This window comes from Cavia porcellus, unplaced genomic scaffold, assembly GCF_034190915.1.
Source record: "Cavia porcellus strain 051 isolate PalLab524CR breed Dunkin Hartley unplaced genomic scaffold, mCavPor4.1 scaffold_18, whole genome shotgun sequence".
Lineage (NCBI taxonomy): Eukaryota > Metazoa > Chordata > Mammalia > Rodentia > Caviidae > Cavia > Cavia porcellus.
In genome coordinates, this window is record NW_026947501.1 from 20002475 (window position 1) to 20020238 (window position 17764).

General features: G+C 43.7%; 1 protein-coding gene across 2 annotated transcripts in view; it reads right to left on the reverse strand.

Annotated features, from left to right (window-relative positions):
• Window positions 1–17764, reverse strand: part of Spred2 (sprouty related EVH1 domain containing 2) — a 117279-nt gene that overhangs the window by 46997 nt on the left and 52518 nt on the right. Inside the window, exon 1 of one of the 2 annotated variants that reach the window (XM_063229526.1) lies at window positions 6671–6889. The exons of the other annotated variant lie outside the window; for it this stretch is intronic. Coding sequence (XP_063085596.1) covers window positions 6671–6687 — 17 coding nt within the window. The 5' untranslated portion in view covers window positions 6688–6889. Of the gene's footprint in view, window positions 1–6670; window positions 6890–17764 lie in introns of those variants that run through there. 2 annotated transcript variants of the gene reach the window in all.

A 17764-nucleotide genomic window follows, 5' to 3' on the forward strand; every position in this document is an offset into this window, starting at 1 on the left:
AAGGAACAAGATCCTAGTTCAGAATGTGTAAGTGCAAATTTATCAAGGACATCTGTCTGCACTGATGCTACGGCTTATAAACCTCAAATTAAGTGCTACCGGAGATTCTCTTTAGGGTCGCACTGACTGCTGCTGAGTGATTCAGGGAAGTGTCAGGCTCACGGGTGATCATGACACAGTGATTTCTTCAGCAGCTGCCTACTTAAAGGGACAGGATTTGACTGATAAAGGCAGCTTCCTTACATGTCATAACAGTCACCCAGCACTCTCCCTCTCTCTCCCTCTCTCTGTCGCTGAATAGTTCACACTGGCCTTGAACTCACTATATACTCTAGGCTGGCCTTAAATTTGAACTCACGGTGACCCTCCTTGCCTCAGCCTCTAGCGTGCTGGGATTACAGGTGAATGCCATCACACTTGGCTCATACACATAGTTCTTTTAAATTACTTTTCTATCATAAAAGAACTTGGAAGTAAGAAAAAATGCACAGGCCCACTAGCTACCCAGCTTGCTCATGGGTTCAACACAATATTCTTAAAAGTACTTTTTCATTCATAGGGGAGTATTCTAGTTTGGGGGACCCAATTCAGAAAGAACCTCCAGGAAATGTAGGGCTATCTGCAGCTCCCAAAGCCCCCCATTTTGTGGCAGTGCTAGAAGGAATTTTACTTGAAGATTCATGACCTTCACAGAGTGCCAAGAACCCTGGTGACGAAGCAGCTGACCTGGGCTTTCCTGGCCATCACAACAGCATTGTGGCAGGAAGCACAACCAAGCTCAAGCACCTGTATCCAAGGCAGGATAACCAAGTGGCCACAGGCAACTTCTCCCACTAGGATTTTGCTGACAGGCCAAACAGATGTGGTTACTCTCCTGAAGCCATGGTATCATACACCCATCACTGTCAGCTGCTATTTCATATGCAAAGGAAGAATAAAAGGCTCCTAACTTAGGAGGAACCACCCCAGCTCCTGCATTCACTGGGTGCTTCAGCCACCCCCCAGGATGCATCTCATACTGTTGCACTTCTCTGGGATGGCCAGAATCTCTGAAGGCATCATGAATGTATTACCGGTGCCCAGCAACTTCCTACAGCCTGGAGCTCAGTATACTGTGTAGACTGGAAAGGTTTTGACAGTAATTAAGTGCTGTGGCATAATGGTACTTTTCCTTGTGTTTGCCGATGGAGAATCAACCTTAGTACCTACTGAAAGACAACTGCTATCTTAAAATACAATTAATTTAGGCCTAGTAGGGTGGCAGAATGAGTTCAAGGTCAGCCTGAACTGCACAACAAAACCTTGTCTCAATAAATAAATAAAAGCAAAGAAAGTTTTTGACATTCATTCATATGCATTGCAGTATTATTCACAGTAAGCAAAGATGGGAACAAGCTAAATGCCTATCAAGGGATGGATGGATAAAGGAAATGTGGGTCCTGCATACAATGGAATATTATCTAGTCTAGTAAAGAGGGAAATCCTGTCGTGTACTACAGCCTGGGAAGAAGCTTGCGAACACTGCGCTGCGCTAAGTGGAATAAGTGACTCATAATGCCATCCATCTCACTGGCACAGCATCGAACTATGACCGGCCAAAGTCACGAAACAGAAAGCAGGATGGTGGCTACAGGGGCTGGGGTTGAGGGGGAAACGGAGAGTTGTCTACTAGGTATGTGGTTTCAGTTTTACAAAAATGAAAAAAATTATAGAAAGCTGTTGTACAACGATTTACAGTTAGCAAGAGTGTTGTTTTACTTAAAAATGACTAAGATGATAAGTCTTATGTGTTGTGGTTTTTTTTTAAATCACATTGTTTTTTTAAAAAAAATCTGAGAGGTTACTTGAATCAGCACAATAAAGGGCCATTTCTGTAATCCTCAAAAAGTAATTTAAAAAATTAACTTCACCCTAATTATGTAAGTAACATGTCCAAAAAAGGTAACACATATCCCTTGTGCAAATGACACATGTCACAATTACCCTTTAAGAAATATTCTTCTATGCTATGAGAAACAGCAAATTTACAAGACCTTCTCAAGGGACTATAAAAGTAAGATCATATGTTTCAAATATAAATATAAATGTTGTCTTTGTTCTGTTCCTTGCAGTACGAGCCAAATCACATATATGAAAAACTCAAACATTTTCTTTGGTATTGATTTTAGAGAGAGATAAAAATGACTCTTTCCACAGTCATTTCAAAGAAGAGCAGAAGAGTTAAACAGAATAGATTTTCCCCTGCCAGCCACGCTAACAAATTCTCCTAAACCTTAGACAATGCTTTTCCTCCAGAACATTTAACTATGTTTACAACACGGGTGACAGAATCCCTCGGAACATTTTTTTTAAACAATGAGTCCCTTTTACATTCCTTCTAACCTCAGTTTTAAAGACTCTTAAACACACAGACACAATCACAAGGGTGTTCTAACAGTGCCCTTTCTTGTACACGGGGTTAGTGATGTTTTTAAATATTCCTCAAAGCGGAGGAAAGGGGCTGTTTTATTTTCCCTCGGAGGAAGTTCCAGCCAGATTTGCACACTGCGGCTCTCTGGCGAGGTTGATGAGAACACACGCCCACCCACAGACACTAATCCTGCACTTCACCCTTCCTTACCAGCCTCTGACATGTGCTGCCTGTGTTCCACTTAATGGAATTCAAGAGGCCCAGTCCAACAGCAGGGCGCCCTGAGGCCTGGGCAGTGGCAGGCCACCCAGCTCCTCTGCTGGAGGGGGACAAGGAACATGTGCTTAAAAGAAAGCCACTCCCAAAAAAGTCAAGCCCACTGTCCACATCGCTGATCTGAAAGACTCTTGCAATGGCACCAGTTAACACCAAAAACAAAGATTCATTTCTTGGGTTGAAATTCGGCAAGAGCTAGAATCTTGTTGCAGTTCCTTGCACAATGAATTCTCTAAAGACAACAAACCTGACTTCGTGGGTTCCCCTCAGAATCAGCTGGAAAAGCGGGGGGGGGGGGGGGGGGTGGTCCCCCCCACTGTTCCACTCTCACCCCAAGCCAACAGAGCTCTTTCCAGGAGGAGTGAAGTGCCAGTCTTGTTCTAAAGCATTTGCTTCCTCTACAGTGATCTTTAGTCACGGAGACACATAGGTGACTGAGAACCAAGTGGGTTCTCAATGGCTTCCAGTGGCTGTCCCGCAAACATTCGGAGACAATCTGGGCACACTCAAATCAACAACCTGTCAGCCAGACTTACACCTGACAGTATAACAGAGGACTAACAAAAGCCCATGACCGCATGACAAGGGAGTGGTTCTGCATGCCACTTACGTTTCCTTAAGAGTGGGTTGATTGCTAGAAGTCTGTACTATGCTTGTCTCTGGCTTTTCTGAGCTATACAGGAAACTCTATTTCCAGATAGTAATACAAGATTTACCTACAAGTGTTATTAACTCCGCCTACTATGTAGGGAGAAAGCATCAACTCCTGGTGTGGGGGTAAATGTAACAGCAGAATGGTCTGCAACAGGCGGTCAGACCCTCCCACACCCACACAGCAAGGACGAAGTGTAGACCTCATGAGCAAGCCTCTCGAAGGGTATTTTTAAATGTAGGTAGGTGATCTGTAAATAAAATGTTTTAATGAAAAAGGTTACTGAATTCATACCAGTAATAGCAATGAGTCAATAGAAAACAATTTAAATACATGCTGAAAGGGGTGGGGAGAGCTGTATCACTACAGATCTCTTGGGCACTTTCAGGATCCCAAGGTTAGGCCTGGAATACTGCCCCCCTCAAAAAAACAAAAAACAAAAAAATCATAGCAAAAACTGTCCAAAGTATTGTCACTTCTACATGGCTCAGAAATATGGTCACCAAAAATGGATTTCTGACTAGGGTAGTTTTTTTTCTAGATTTCTATCCAAGAAGATTTAGGTTCTAAAGAACCAAAAGGGAATAAGCTCCAAGTTGTTTATACACGTGGCTATTACTGGTTATGACTTATAGACTCCAGAAAGCATATAAAACACCAGGAGGAATCTACTGCCAATGATGATGAATCCCTAAAGAACAGGAACTGATCTGAGGACAGTGCTGGGCCTAAGTCTCAGGTACTTTTTAACTTAGCACCACCTAGAGCATACGGCTCTGAACACAGGAAGAGCGGCTTGCTCACTATACGCTACTTACAACGTAGAATGATTAGAGGCTGAGCATTCTTTTCCCCTCAAAAGGAAAGAAGGATCTGAAAGCCATGCACTCACTTTGGACTGATGGCTCATAGCGCTGAACAGCAAAGAGGCCTTGGGGACAAGAGAGGAGCCCAGCAGGGGATTATGACTGTTTTCAGTGGTCCAGAAACCCCACATGCAGAGCTAGAAGAAATGTGTGCGGCCCTGGAGAGAACTCAGGACCTGAGTTAGTCTCAAGGACACATATCTTGGGAAAATGAGACATCCCAGAAAACACCAATAAATAAAGAACTGTTTTCAAACTGGGCGTGGTGGAGCAATCTTGTAGTCCCAGCACTCTGGAAAGCTGAGACACAAGGATTGCAAGGTCATGCCCAGCCAGGACATCAGGGTGACCTATAAAAACCTGTCACAAAGGAAAAAGAGGGCTGGGGATATAGCTCAGTGCAATGACCCAGTGCCACATACATGATTTTTATAACCCTGCCTACAAGCATTTCCGTAGGCCTCAAAGAGGAAAATAACTGATATAACTAAACCTACTCCTGTAATCTTGGCACTTAGGAGGCTAAGGCAGGAAGACTGTCACAAGTTCAAGGCAAGCCTGAACTATATAGCAAGTTCAAGGTTAGCCTAGACTATATAGTGAGACCCTGTCTAAGAAAGCAAAATCAAAACCTAAAGAAAAATAAGTGAGTACACACACACACACACACACACACACAAATGTTTCATTGAAGTCAGAGAAAATGAGGAGCTATGCTGCCTTCAAAATAACATTTATTCACATTATTTTTCCAATAAATTTTGACAAAGTGAATCCTAAGTTGATCAAAACTGCGAGAGAACCTCATTTATTATAAGATTGCAAAGTTTGAGCTTTAGTTCCAGTTAATTTTAAGGCAGCTTTCATTCCACAACTTTAAAAAAAACAAAAACACTTGTGAATGAGAAAGAACAGAGAAGTCCCTCATTTTGAATCTGAAATATTTTTTAATATCACCAAATGCTGTGGTTAAATATGCACTATATATGATGTATACACACATGCATATAAAAATAAGCACTACAGATGTGCACAGGAAAATTCTTAGCAAAACCCCCACATATTTCAAATACTGCTCTTCCTCATTATTGTCCTTTGCCATAATTAGCATGTTACAGCATAACAGGTGGCTTTCATTTATAGAATGTAAAATTAATGAAATTTGGAGATGGTACTGTCTCCAAAGACAAATTAACCTCTTAAAAAAAAAAAAAAAAAACCAACACACCCCTCCTTAATCTACAAAACAGAAACACAAACTCTCTTCCAAGTTATGTGAATATTCGGAATATGCTGAAATCAGGTAATAAAATACATTTATTAACAGATTAAAATTCACACACCTCAAGGGAAAGAAGTTACTATATGAACTTTACAAGAAAGAAATGCCTATTTTTCCAGCTTGGGAACCCTAGATTTGTTTCATGCTGTCCAAGTGTTAGCAGGATTTACCACTAATGCTAGATCTTAGGCTAATTTGTGAGCACTTGTATGATAGGTCCTGACCCAGCCATTCTGGACAGACAAGACAGGAAAACATAAATAGCACTGCTATAAACTAACTAAAGCATCTGTCCCTAACAAGTAGGACTCAAAAAGTAGCTTTTAAAAATACGAGGAGACACTGAATAGACTGTCAACACACAGAGGAATGTTTAATATACTCAAATAAACAAGATATGTGCCTTAACTAGTCAGGCATTGTTTAAATTTAGTGAGTGAAGAGAGAGAGAAGGTCAGACAGGCAGACACAGCCTCCCAATTATGCAGAATGAGCCTTCTGATCATGTGAAAGCTATAATTAAAGGCTGCTACCAAACCTCCACTATCCTTTCTCCCACCTTGGAAAAGTTAATGCATGAATTCAGTATAAACAAACTGTGATCTTCAAAAAACAAACATATTCAAAAAACAAATATATTCACTTAGAAGGGGAATAAAGCTTTCTTGCATTCAGTTATGCACAGTGGAGGCAGGAAAAAAGCACAACATGAGAAAAAACCCACACAATACATGGTAAACACAGGACCACCTCCTTTAGGTCTCTTCTGCTTTGTAAGTGCTAAGCAACCCATCCAAAAGATCCATCACTCCTGCAAGCTGTTTCCTAGGAAGCATCTTTTTAGAATCAGGACTTAAAAGAGATGAGTTAAAATAATTTTACTCTGAATACCTAAGGAGACATTTATTTCCAGAAAAGAAGAGCATCTTGAATTCAGTGTCAATTACCAGATCAGTGGTCACCTATCTGTCCTTGCACATGGGCGCACACTCACTCACACACACACACACACACACACACACACACACACACACACACACACACATTTTGGTTCTTCACAGTTATAGTGGGCTTTCTCCCTTAAAAATATGAAAAGCAAAAAAACCGTTTAAAGCAAACATGGAAAAGGTAAGGCAGAAGAGGAGGGGGAGAAATTAAAGTTTACGTAAATAGTAAACACATACCTGCTGGGTGATGCCATGTCCTCTACATTGTAGAGCCCGAGTGCTGGGTATTAGCATTATTGCTACTATAAAGCTTCCGATAAAAATGGATCGTCTCTTGCTGACCTGAGAACCAGCTGGCTGCTTGAGAAGTGGTTTCCCCCATATATGATTCAGTCTCCTTGACAAATATACTGCATTGTACTGGGTGAGTCATCCGAGGGTTAGTCCGCATTTTATAGGCCTGTTGTGTCATTACTCACATTCAACATCCTGCTTCTCAAAAGTGGAAACTGGACGCCTGACAGCTGACAGATGCTTTTTTCCAATTAAAATATTGTTTTAAAAATTGCTGTAAGTTATGATTATCAATCATGGATGACAATGTGAAGTACCCAGGAAGCAAAGAGCACCGCTAGATACCTGAGATCAGTGGGTAGAACCACAAGTGTGAGCTGGTCGCCCATCTCCAAATCACGCTGTGCAGAGTTGAGTGTGAGTGTCCTCTCAGAATCTATCCGATGGACCAGTATAGGCAGGGACTTTACTGACTCTTGTGTTGTGAGGTTACCCAGTTGCAAGAGTTAAGAAAAAAAGCACACATCAAAATTGTGGTCCTCGGATGAATTTTGTTAGGGGCTGTTGGCACTGTGTGTCATTTCTGAGACATACTGAAGTATACTATGGGTGAGATGTTATCTGAAACATGTTATAAATAGTTTAACAAAAAATTATACAAAAAGAGAGGGTGTGACTATGTGGCCAGTCTGCATAAATTGCTGTGTTTGTGTGGTGAGTATCTATGCAGGCTGGCTGTAGTTTTGTCTCTTTTGCATATGCTTGAATTTTTCCTAACAAAAAACTCACATGCTATGTATTTTTTCCCTCCTTAAAATCTAATCTGTACCCAAACAAGATGCTTTCTAGTTAGGCATAACGCTACCACACACGTGAGCGGGGGAGGAGGCAGGCAGTCCCATTCATAGGGCTGCTCGTCCCGTCCTGTGGGTGGGGGAGCTGAACTTTAGGCTGGTTCAGCTTTCTGGTGGAAGGCAGGATTCCAGTGTCCCAAGGCCATTGGTGCCGGCTGCTTCAACCCCTGAACAAACGCCTGCCACCTCCTCCCCCAAGCCTGCGTGGTGATTGTTTCTTCACGCTGTCTTTCAGGACACAAGTCCTGGCCTTGTTCACGAGCTCAATGTTAACATTGTGAGGGAGAGGTGACCATTTCCAGCTTCCTTTTATGGCTTTGGAAATGCACCGTGAGAGGTTATGTAAGTCAAGTCCAGAGTCCCCACACCAGCACAGCCTCCGTCAGGTGCCAGGGTTTGCTCGGCTCACTTCAAGCTAGAAGGGGGTGACTTGAACCATCTGCAGGAGGAAGAGAGTTTTGACTTCGCGGCTAGAAGGACACAACAAAGTCCAGATATGGAAGCTCCAGTGTATGGTGAATGCAACCACTATTGAAGCCAAATGTCACTTCAAAAACTGTCCTTGTGGATGTGCTCTGAAAGCATGACAAATCACCACCGAAAACAAAATACAGAGGCTTGACTGATGCCCAGAACCTCTGCCGTGTCCTGTGTCCCCCACCGGCCAACAACAAACCCCAAACTGTGTAACAGTTGCAAAAGTGGGGACAATCCCCAAACCACACCAAATTTCAGCCTGACCAGGAGGGCTTGGAAAGATTTCTTGGCTTTGACAACACCTTTCCTCATCAGGGCTGCAAGCTAAAAGCCTTATTGCGATGTTCTCCTGCAATTCATGACCTTTCACATATTTACGAATCATAATTTATCTTAATAAATCCACAACAGGTGGAAATGGGAGGCATGAATACATTTTTTTGTCTGAGGAGCTTCGATAACGATTTTAAAGAAATCGTTCATTAAAGAATTTTATAATTCAGATCTCACTATGTGTTTTATGTTTTAAACACATAAAAACGACAGCAATAGTAATGTATGGACATATACAAATGTGCACAGAGAATGAGAAGCAAATATGGTAAAATGTTAACAAATGGGGGATCAAGGTTGCAAGGAGCTCTTCATATCCACACATATTTTCTCTAAATATAAAATACCTCACGACAAAGTTGAACACACAAGCATAAGAAAGAAAATATATAACTCATTTTTTAAAAAAATCCCCAAAATTATGTATGGGCTTAATAACCACCACAGTCGGTACTGCTGACATGCCCGCCCATTTGAAGCACTTAAACCACAAAGAATGGACCAAAATGTTAAGTCTGCTCGGCCTTTGCTTTTCGGAATGTCTCTGACCACAGAAACCCCATCTCCACCGCCCTACCTGCCACTGCCCTGGTGAATCTGAAGAGAACTTTAGAAAACATGACTGGAAGCCATGGGACACTTTAAAAATGATTTTTACTGAGGTTTTCATGAAAATGCATTTTATTTCTTATAGCAATACATCTACCACCACCCCCACCCCGCTTTTTGGTGGTGCTGAGGATTGAACCCAGGATGTCAAACATTCTGGGCAAGTACTCTACCCCTGAGCTTTGCCTGCAGCCATCCAAACTCAGTTTCTGCCATCTTTAGTGAGTATGTCTCTCCAGCTGACCTCTGTGCTAATGATCACTAGTTAGAAAACAACTTGGACTATACAATTACCCTCTCTCCCCTGCCCAGGCTAGAGTGGCTGATGCCACCATCAGTGGCATCTAAGGACCCCAAAGCCATGGGGATGGATCCTGGGCTGCAGCTCAGGCCAGCATGGTAATCCTGCCCTCCACCCCCCCAAAGCACTGGGTCTTATATCCTGGAAGTCAGTCACAATGTGCTTTTGCCTCTAAGCTCCCAAGCTTCACTTATTCACTTTCTTGCACTGATTCTTGGAAATTAAGAAACAAAGGTAGCTGGGGAAGCAGAGTCAACATGGTGCCTATTTTCTAAGTAAATTTCTGAAAGACTTATTTTTTTAAATTTTTTTATGCATCAGTGTGTAAGCGTTTTTAGCAGTTATCTGTATTTTGCTGTACTGTTAAAGATCAAATGCTGGCTGACAGCAAACATATAGAACAATGTATGCAATACTGTATAGGAAACAGCCTCAGCTTGGTGTCAGTTGTCTTGGATCAGACATCCAGTCTTGCTTTTACTTATATTTTTTAACCTCTCAAAGTCTCTATTTCACTATCTATAAAATGGGTATTTTACCATGAGCAACCTCCCCAAATTGTTCTGAATGGATAATTCTGACTATCCCCAATAAATACTTATTAGCATGGAGCCTCACTGTGTATAGAACCCTCTTCAGTTTATGCAATTTATGGTTTTATGACTTCAGACTCTCAAGGTAGGCAAACTGTGGGCAGCCATGATGCTCATCTGTTTACACATTGTCTACTACGACAGAGTGAGCCACTGTGACAGAGCACATATGGTCCCCAAAGCTGAAACTATTAACTACACCTTCATGAAAAATTTACTGATCCTGATGATCAACATTTGGGGGTGAAGAACTTGAATGTGTCTTTTCTGTATAGAAGTTTTAGTCACTGTTCCCTTACTCTGCTTAATGAACCTTTAAAAATTTTTTAAAAATTATTTGAGACAGGGTCTCACTATATAGTTTAGGTTGGCCTCAAACTGACGGTGACTCTCCTGCCTCAGCCTCCTGAGTGCTGGGATTACAGGCATGCACTACATCCTTAATGTACAAACAGATATATGTGTTATTTATGGTGATTTGGACCACATGAGCCTAGCTCCAGCTTTCTTTATAATGTAAAACGTATAGCTCTTTGTCTCATGGCAAGTGGGGAAACCTACAGAGCTTGAGTTTGCCTGTTGATCTTTCTGTGGTGCCGATTTCCTGATCTGCCCACTCAGAGAGGTCCCTCCCCCCATTGAGAGTTTAGTGCAACAGCTGTGGTGTGTGAATCCCCAGCAAGCCTCACCTCCCCAAGAAACCACATGTGTCCCCAGACAGAAGCAAGAGGCGAAAGAATGAACAGAAATCAAGGATGCTTGCAAGAGAGCTGGAGATGCGGGATTAATCAAGCAGCGAAAGGCTGTGAGGGAAATCAGGGCTGCAGCAACATGGCCGCTGCTGACAAAGAACCCAGGGAGGAGACCGAGGGCCAACCCAGGAAAATGAAGGCGCGTCTTAAAAGTGGTCCCAAGATGCATCCTTGTATCCAATTGGACTGTGTATTTTTCTGGCAGAAAAATTTGTTTATTTGGGGAAACAATCCACTGCATTAATGGATAATGCAGGTGAAGAGGCAGGAGCTGGTCTCTGGGAGGGGAAATCTGAACAAAAGAAACTGTTCTAAGAGCCTTCAATTATGTTCTGTTGAAAAGGAAAGCCCTAGCCAGCTGTTGAGTGAGAGATGAAATGGAAGGTGTACTACATAGGCACAATGTGTTTCTGTGGCCACTTGTTGCCTGACAGATACCAACGTCTCTAAGCAGTCAAGGTAGTAGAGAAATGCTTGTGTTAATACTGAAAGAGTGACTGAGCTGGTTAGGGAAGGGGACAGAGGCAGATTTCTGTTACCTACAGAGAACAGCACTTCGGAGGTGGTAAACACAGTGACAAATCTCACCTCCAGCCACCTCAGTCTTCAGTCGTGTTCCTTGAAGTCTAAGTGGTTGATGGAAGAGGAAAACGGATGAAAGTTCTCTCCCAAGCTTGTGGTTAATTTGGGGACGCTCGGCTTGGCTAGAGCCAGCTCCGTGCTGATGAAATGCACATGTGCTACTATGCTAAGTAGTTTTTGTTTTTTACAACAAAAGATCCAATGATGTGACGGCCACTCCAAGTTAGGCCTGGGGATTCAGCCCAGGTTTGTTCGGAAAAAGGCAAAGAAAACTCACATTCCCCCAGTGCCGATTCTGTGTGGGTGCTCTTTGTGGTCACAATATTGCACCCGCAATGTTTTTCGTGGCCTACGTAGAGGCAGATAGGGAATTGAACTAGCAAGCAAATGCAGTCTGAGATTTGTTGGGACATTATGTTACATAGACTGATTTCCGCTCTAAACCTGGAGCAGGGTCTTGAGCACCCATCAGCGCAAAGCTTGACTTCTCCAGATTATTTGGGCTGCAGAGAGAAAGCCAGCTCTAGAGTAGAGTTTTAGGTTCAAGGCATTAGGCTGACTGAAAACCTGGAGAAAGGATAAAGGAAGTGCTTTAAAGGGTGACCCACTTAATGTATTCAGCATCTGCCAGGCTGAACACGGTGAGATCTCACTCGACATGTGCATGGTTGGATGCTCACTACTTGGGATGCGGTTCACACCAGTAGGATCACCACACAGGCTGAGTGTGCTGGACCCAAGCCTGCCATTCAACCCAGCTCAGGGTTTTATACAAAGCTGCTTCAGGGCTGTGTAATTCCAGGAACAGTTCTCAGGAGACAAAGCTACCACTCACCCTGATATTGGTCACGGAAACAAACAAACAAACAAACAAACAACTTATCTAAAACCAGGGAAGCTTCCCACTAAGCAACTGTCCCCATGGAGGGCATCTTGTTTGTCAGCCGGATACACAGATATTCAGCTGCAAATGGAAATCTCTTTTGAGAACTCTCAACAACACTCTTTAATCATTTATCTACGTAAGTGGCACACAATTCATAGAATGAAACATCCTGCCACATCTGTTCTACTGAATGGCAGTTGCATTGGGCTGGATTTGCCACAAGTTGTTTGACCTTGGGTAGAATAGTTTCTTTGTACCTGAATTTCCCTGTCTAGAAAAAATAGGGTTCAAACTAGCTTAGTCCTTGAAGTTCTAGAACTCTAGGAGGGGTAGATTGGTAAAGCTAAATGAGAAAACTGCTTAATAATACAAGCAGCCAAAGAGAAGATGAATAGGAAGAAAATGGGGCAAATAATGATGGATCAATCAAGACCAAGGGATCCAGAGGAAAGCTATGTTCCCAACTCTCAATCTAAGGGATCCATCTGAACTAATTCACCAGTCTAAAGGAAATCTCACCCCAACGCAGGAGCTGACTCTTCCTTACAAAGAACAGTAATCAAGAACAGCAGCTAGTGTTAATACTAGCTATGGTTTTACCACACACAAACACCAAACCTTGGAATTTACATAGAATTTTCATCCCTGTCTAGTGCCACACAAAGACCCAAGACAGAGTGAAGTCTAGCGTATCTGCTTTTATCTTTGAGCCAATCTGTACCATAAATTTTAGCATTTAGACTCGTATATCATCTTTGCCACTGGACTTGAGAACCTGGAGAAGGGCTTTCTTTTTTAATTTTCTTTTTGCTGTTTTTCCCCCGCTTTGGAGACAAGGTCTCACTGTATAGTTTAGACTGATGTTGAACTCACTATGTAGCCCAGACTGGCCTAAACTCATAGTGATGATCCTCTTGCCTCAGCCTCCCACGTGCTGGGATGCCAGGTATGCACCACCACGCCCGGCTTACCCTTGCACGTTGCAGCGCAGTATCTGCTATATCATAAACTCAGCACACTGGGTTTTCGTCATTTATTCAGCACACACAGATTAGCCTGTATTGACTTAAGATAGAAGATTGGAGATAAACACGATGCTTTGGAGGTAAATTTTATTTCCTCATTACAAAAAGCAGTCAGTTCACATCCACCTAAAAGTACCCTACATGCCTTCCCCAGGATGGCTTTGATTTTAGCACTGAAAGCCTGCAGGACATACTCATCTTTCAACATGGTGCCGGAATGCTAGCCACCACTTGATCTGTCCTTCCCAGCACTACAGAAAGTGATAAAAGGCTGCATGCAGGTGTCGCATAGGACCTTCTAGGGCAGCTAGAACACATGGGATTTTTGTTGTGTTCAGCTGTTCGAAGAGCCAGAGACCTATGGGAGACAGAACAAGTCCTGCCACACCTCCCTGGACATTCTTTACTCTAGGAGGACTGAGGACTCTTTTAAATACACCAAATAGTAAAGCAAGAACGGAGAAACGGTAGAAAACGCACACTTGTGGCAGAGCCAGGACTAGATCCTGAGTGTCTTTGAATTTCATCCTTCAGAACGCATGGTTCACTCCTACGTGTTCTGTGTTTCAAGCCTCCCCAAAGGTCTTTTCCGCCTCTCTTCCTCCACTCAAACGGAGAAGAGTTCCATGCATTTCACATGCTTGTTTCCTGTGGGCCCTGGAGGAACTGTTCCTGATGATGCTGAGAATATGCCGTGTGAAGAACAGGTCTTAACGTCTGAGCATTCCAAAACTACCAGGGTGGGACCAGGGCGGCTTAGAGGGATTTTGCTACCACTCGGAAGAAGCTGGAAATAAACACAAACAGATCATATGGTGCACAGGACACCAAGGGATAAACAGGAGAGCGCAGAGACTGGGGAGGGAAGGGCAGCCAGGCGCCACCCCAGGCCTTCCTGCCAGACTCCCCCACAGCGCAACTTCATGCTGTCCGCTCAGTTTATGGTTCAGGGTGAGGAAGGAGGAGAGCCCACAGGCTTCAGAATGGAGCCAAATATTGGCAATCTGCTTTTGAGCAGGGCATCCTCGAGCTGGTTCCAGCCTCACTGGGCCACTTCAGAGCAGGATTTGGGATGTTAAAAGTGCAAAGCAGCAGTGATTAGAAGCTTGAACAACCACCAGGTGTGATGGTGCACATTTGTAATCCCAGCTACTCCGCAGGACTGAAAATTCAAGGCCAGCCTGGGTCACGGCAAGACCCCATCTCAGAAGAAAAGAAAAATGATCAGGGGTGTGTAGCACAGCAGTCTCAGTGATAAGAATGCTTGAGCAGCATGGTACAAAAAGTTTTGAAACAGATTGGCTGGGGCATACATAATACCTTCGTTAGTTCTTCTGAAAGTAACTCTGTGATTTACAAAAAGTCTTATATGTTACCTTTACATATAAAGATGCTTCTGGAACATCTCCACAATACAGAAAAGCAACCCTGCAACTGTTAATTCATCCAAAATCAAGACAAATAAATATATATAACATAGCTATGTGGTTACGGGTAAATAAAAGTTAGATTTGATTCACTAGGTTAGGAAAATGTATGAAGCATATATAATGTACAGAGAGTGACCAAATAGATGTCTGTGAAGAAGTGAGAGAGCCAATCACCTATGCTGCTCGTTCTCCATCCTTCTCCTTCTCCCCCTGGCTGGTTCTCCCTCTCAACTCCTGTGTCCTCCCCCACTGTTCAGCCTGGGGCTGTTCAAACATCTTTCTTGTTGAGATATTCTAGCAGCATTCCGGCTCAACGAGGGGCAAAAATGACTGGAGAGGTGGCTGGTAGGACCTCAGAGGGCAGCAAGTAACTGTTTCTTTCTTTGGGCCCCACCTGCACCTGAGCCCAGAGCCTTACTAGCTGGAGAGAAGTCCACAGAACCAGTCACACCCCTGCAGAAGACGCAGGGAAGCTATCTGCAGCCCTCCGCAGGTAAACACTGGAGGTTGGAGCAGGGCCCCAGCAGAGCTGGGAGGCAGTCCCAGCCCTTCTCAGCCCTCGCCTCCTGCAAAGCAGCAGGAAGTTCTAAACTGTCCTCCGAGCGGAGCTGACTCATACCGCGTTCCACAGGCAGCCTGAGGATTCTGTTTTAAGTGTACTGGAGGAAACATGCCTTCAGGCAGACCAGGGCACAGCAGTGCTGGTGGCTGGGTCTCAATTAGCATCTCCTCTGTGCTGGGTCAGGTCCCACCAGAAGGTTCTGGGAGGAAGGGAGTCCAGAGGTCCTGCACCATTACCTGGGTGTGTGCTTGAGGACACACAGGATGACTCTGGGTCACAGCCGGAGCCTTAAAAATGAGTCACACATGTTTTAGCCCTGGAGGGAAAAGCTAAGGGCATAAAAATTTTTTTGAGACCAAGTGGAGAAAGCTGAACATGGACTTAGTATTAGAGAGAATTAAGACATCACAATTAATATGTCTTAGGTTTAACAGTGGTAGGGTGCTCTTTAAAAATTATTTTCTGAATTAAAAAAAAATTATTTTCTGATGCCGAATGTGGTGGCTCATGCCTGTAATCTCAGCACTTGGGAGGCTGAGGCAGGAGGCTCGTTCCAAGTTTGAGACCAGCCTGGGTTACAAATGAGCTTGAGACCAGCCTGAACTGTGTAGTGAGTTTCTGTCTGAAAATTAAATCCAGGACCTTGTGCATGCTTGAGCTATCTTTCCAGCCCTTATAATTTTGTATTTTATTGTTCAAAACTTTCACTTTGTATTTTTTGGCCTGAGAGTTTCACTATGTAGTATAGCTCAGTCCGTGCAATTAGCAAGACCTTGTCTCAAAATAAGAAAGGATTGGTGATAGACCTCAGCATGAAGGTCCTGGGTCCAATTCCCAGTATTAAAAAAAGTGTGTGTGGGGGGAGCCCAGAACTTGGTTGATTAAAACCACAAGCTGGCCCTACTTTATATCCATATATCCAACATGGGGATATAAAGTCATAGCAGACCGGTGACTGACACCCAGACTGCAGCGCACAAGCTTTGCACTGACCATTTCCCCCCACCTACCAGTTTATTAAGCCCTACTGTTCCTGTTGCTGCAACCAGCCTAACCGGGCCCCAGAAAAACTCCTGTTTTATCAGGCTGATGGTGCTTAAACAACCAAATTTGTTATAGCTGCCTAACAGCTGGGCTCACTGAAGCACAGAGGAACCGGCAGTTCTCTTAGGAGTACAAATCTGGCCTCACGAGGAGATTTTCCTGCAACAGGTGGCACATTCTGATGTATAATAGTGAGTCTCTGCCCACTTTCTTGTGGTAAAGGGTGAATCCTGGTGTCACTCTCTGAGCCTTGGGAGAAGTAAAGGGTTTGCATCCGTTGGGGCTTCTTCTGCATAGGCACTACTTTGACCTTCTCTCTCAGCATTACACAGTGAAGTCAGGTAGAAATATGAGACCATAACACACCTGTAGATAGAGGTGCATTTGTGGAAGGCCAGGTCTCAGGACAAAGATGAAGGGATTATATCTAGATACTTCCCCAGGAATAAACAGTAATGATGGATATTCTAAATAGGCATCACTCACCTGGCTGGGGGACCAAGATCTCCTTGACCCATCCCTTCTAGGAAGAGTCTTTGTTCTTTCTATGCACACTTGCCATGTGTCGTGCTTCCTCGTTGGATCAACATTACCTAAGTGACTATACTTGTAATCTTATTGGTTGATCACCTTGTTGATCAACCAATTGTTCCACCTTGTGATTTCATACCCGGCTCTTGATTTTGATCCATAAAGCCGCCGCAACCCCCTCCTTAATGGAGTCTGTGGAAACCCACTTCCCGGGTCCCCCTCCTGTCTCTCTTAGGCAGGGGTTTTCTTCCTCTCAATAAAATTTCCTACACTTAAGCTCCTTTGTTCCTCAGAATTCACTCTTTGATTCTGGTAAATGCAACATCCAGCAAGTTAGGATAAGTTATAATATTTGCCTTATATCATTTGAAGGCCCTGATGCCATTCCTCTGACAACAGCAATCCCAAAGTATCACATTTCCACTTCATCGATGAGAGAGATGAACCCTGGCAATCTTAGTTATTATGCCTGAGTCAAAACAGCAGTTGAAAGAAGCTGCAGTTTGACCCGCCAAACATCCATGCCCCGTGCTCCTTCACAGTCACATCCGCTAAGATGTCCCTTAGGACAAACTGAAACGGCATCCCTCACTTTTACCCTCAGGAAGAAATCCAATGGCTAGTACATCACCTCAGTCCCCCGGCATGAACCTGGAGACGCAGCCCCTTAAACTGGTGCTCAGCTTCCCATGGGGACTTGCACGTGTTCTCCACTGCAGGTAAGACCTGGCTGGTGTCACTTTCTGGCTGCTCAGTCTACCCATCACACTAGAGGATGTATGTGTCTCACATATACAACTTTCTTAGTTTTATTTTTGTGGTGCTGGGGATTGAATCCAGGGCCTTGTGCATGCCAGGCAGGCATTCTTACTAGCAGGTACACCCTTGGCCCTTTTAATGTCCTGGTTTTTTAAAAAAATTTTGAGATGGCATCTTGCTGTGTTGCCCAAACTAGGCTCAAACTCAAGTCCTCCTCTAAGCAGCTGGGAAGCCAGAGGCCACATTGCTCAGCTTCACCCAACTTTCAAGTCCCTGGTGAGGGTATGCACCCATAGAGC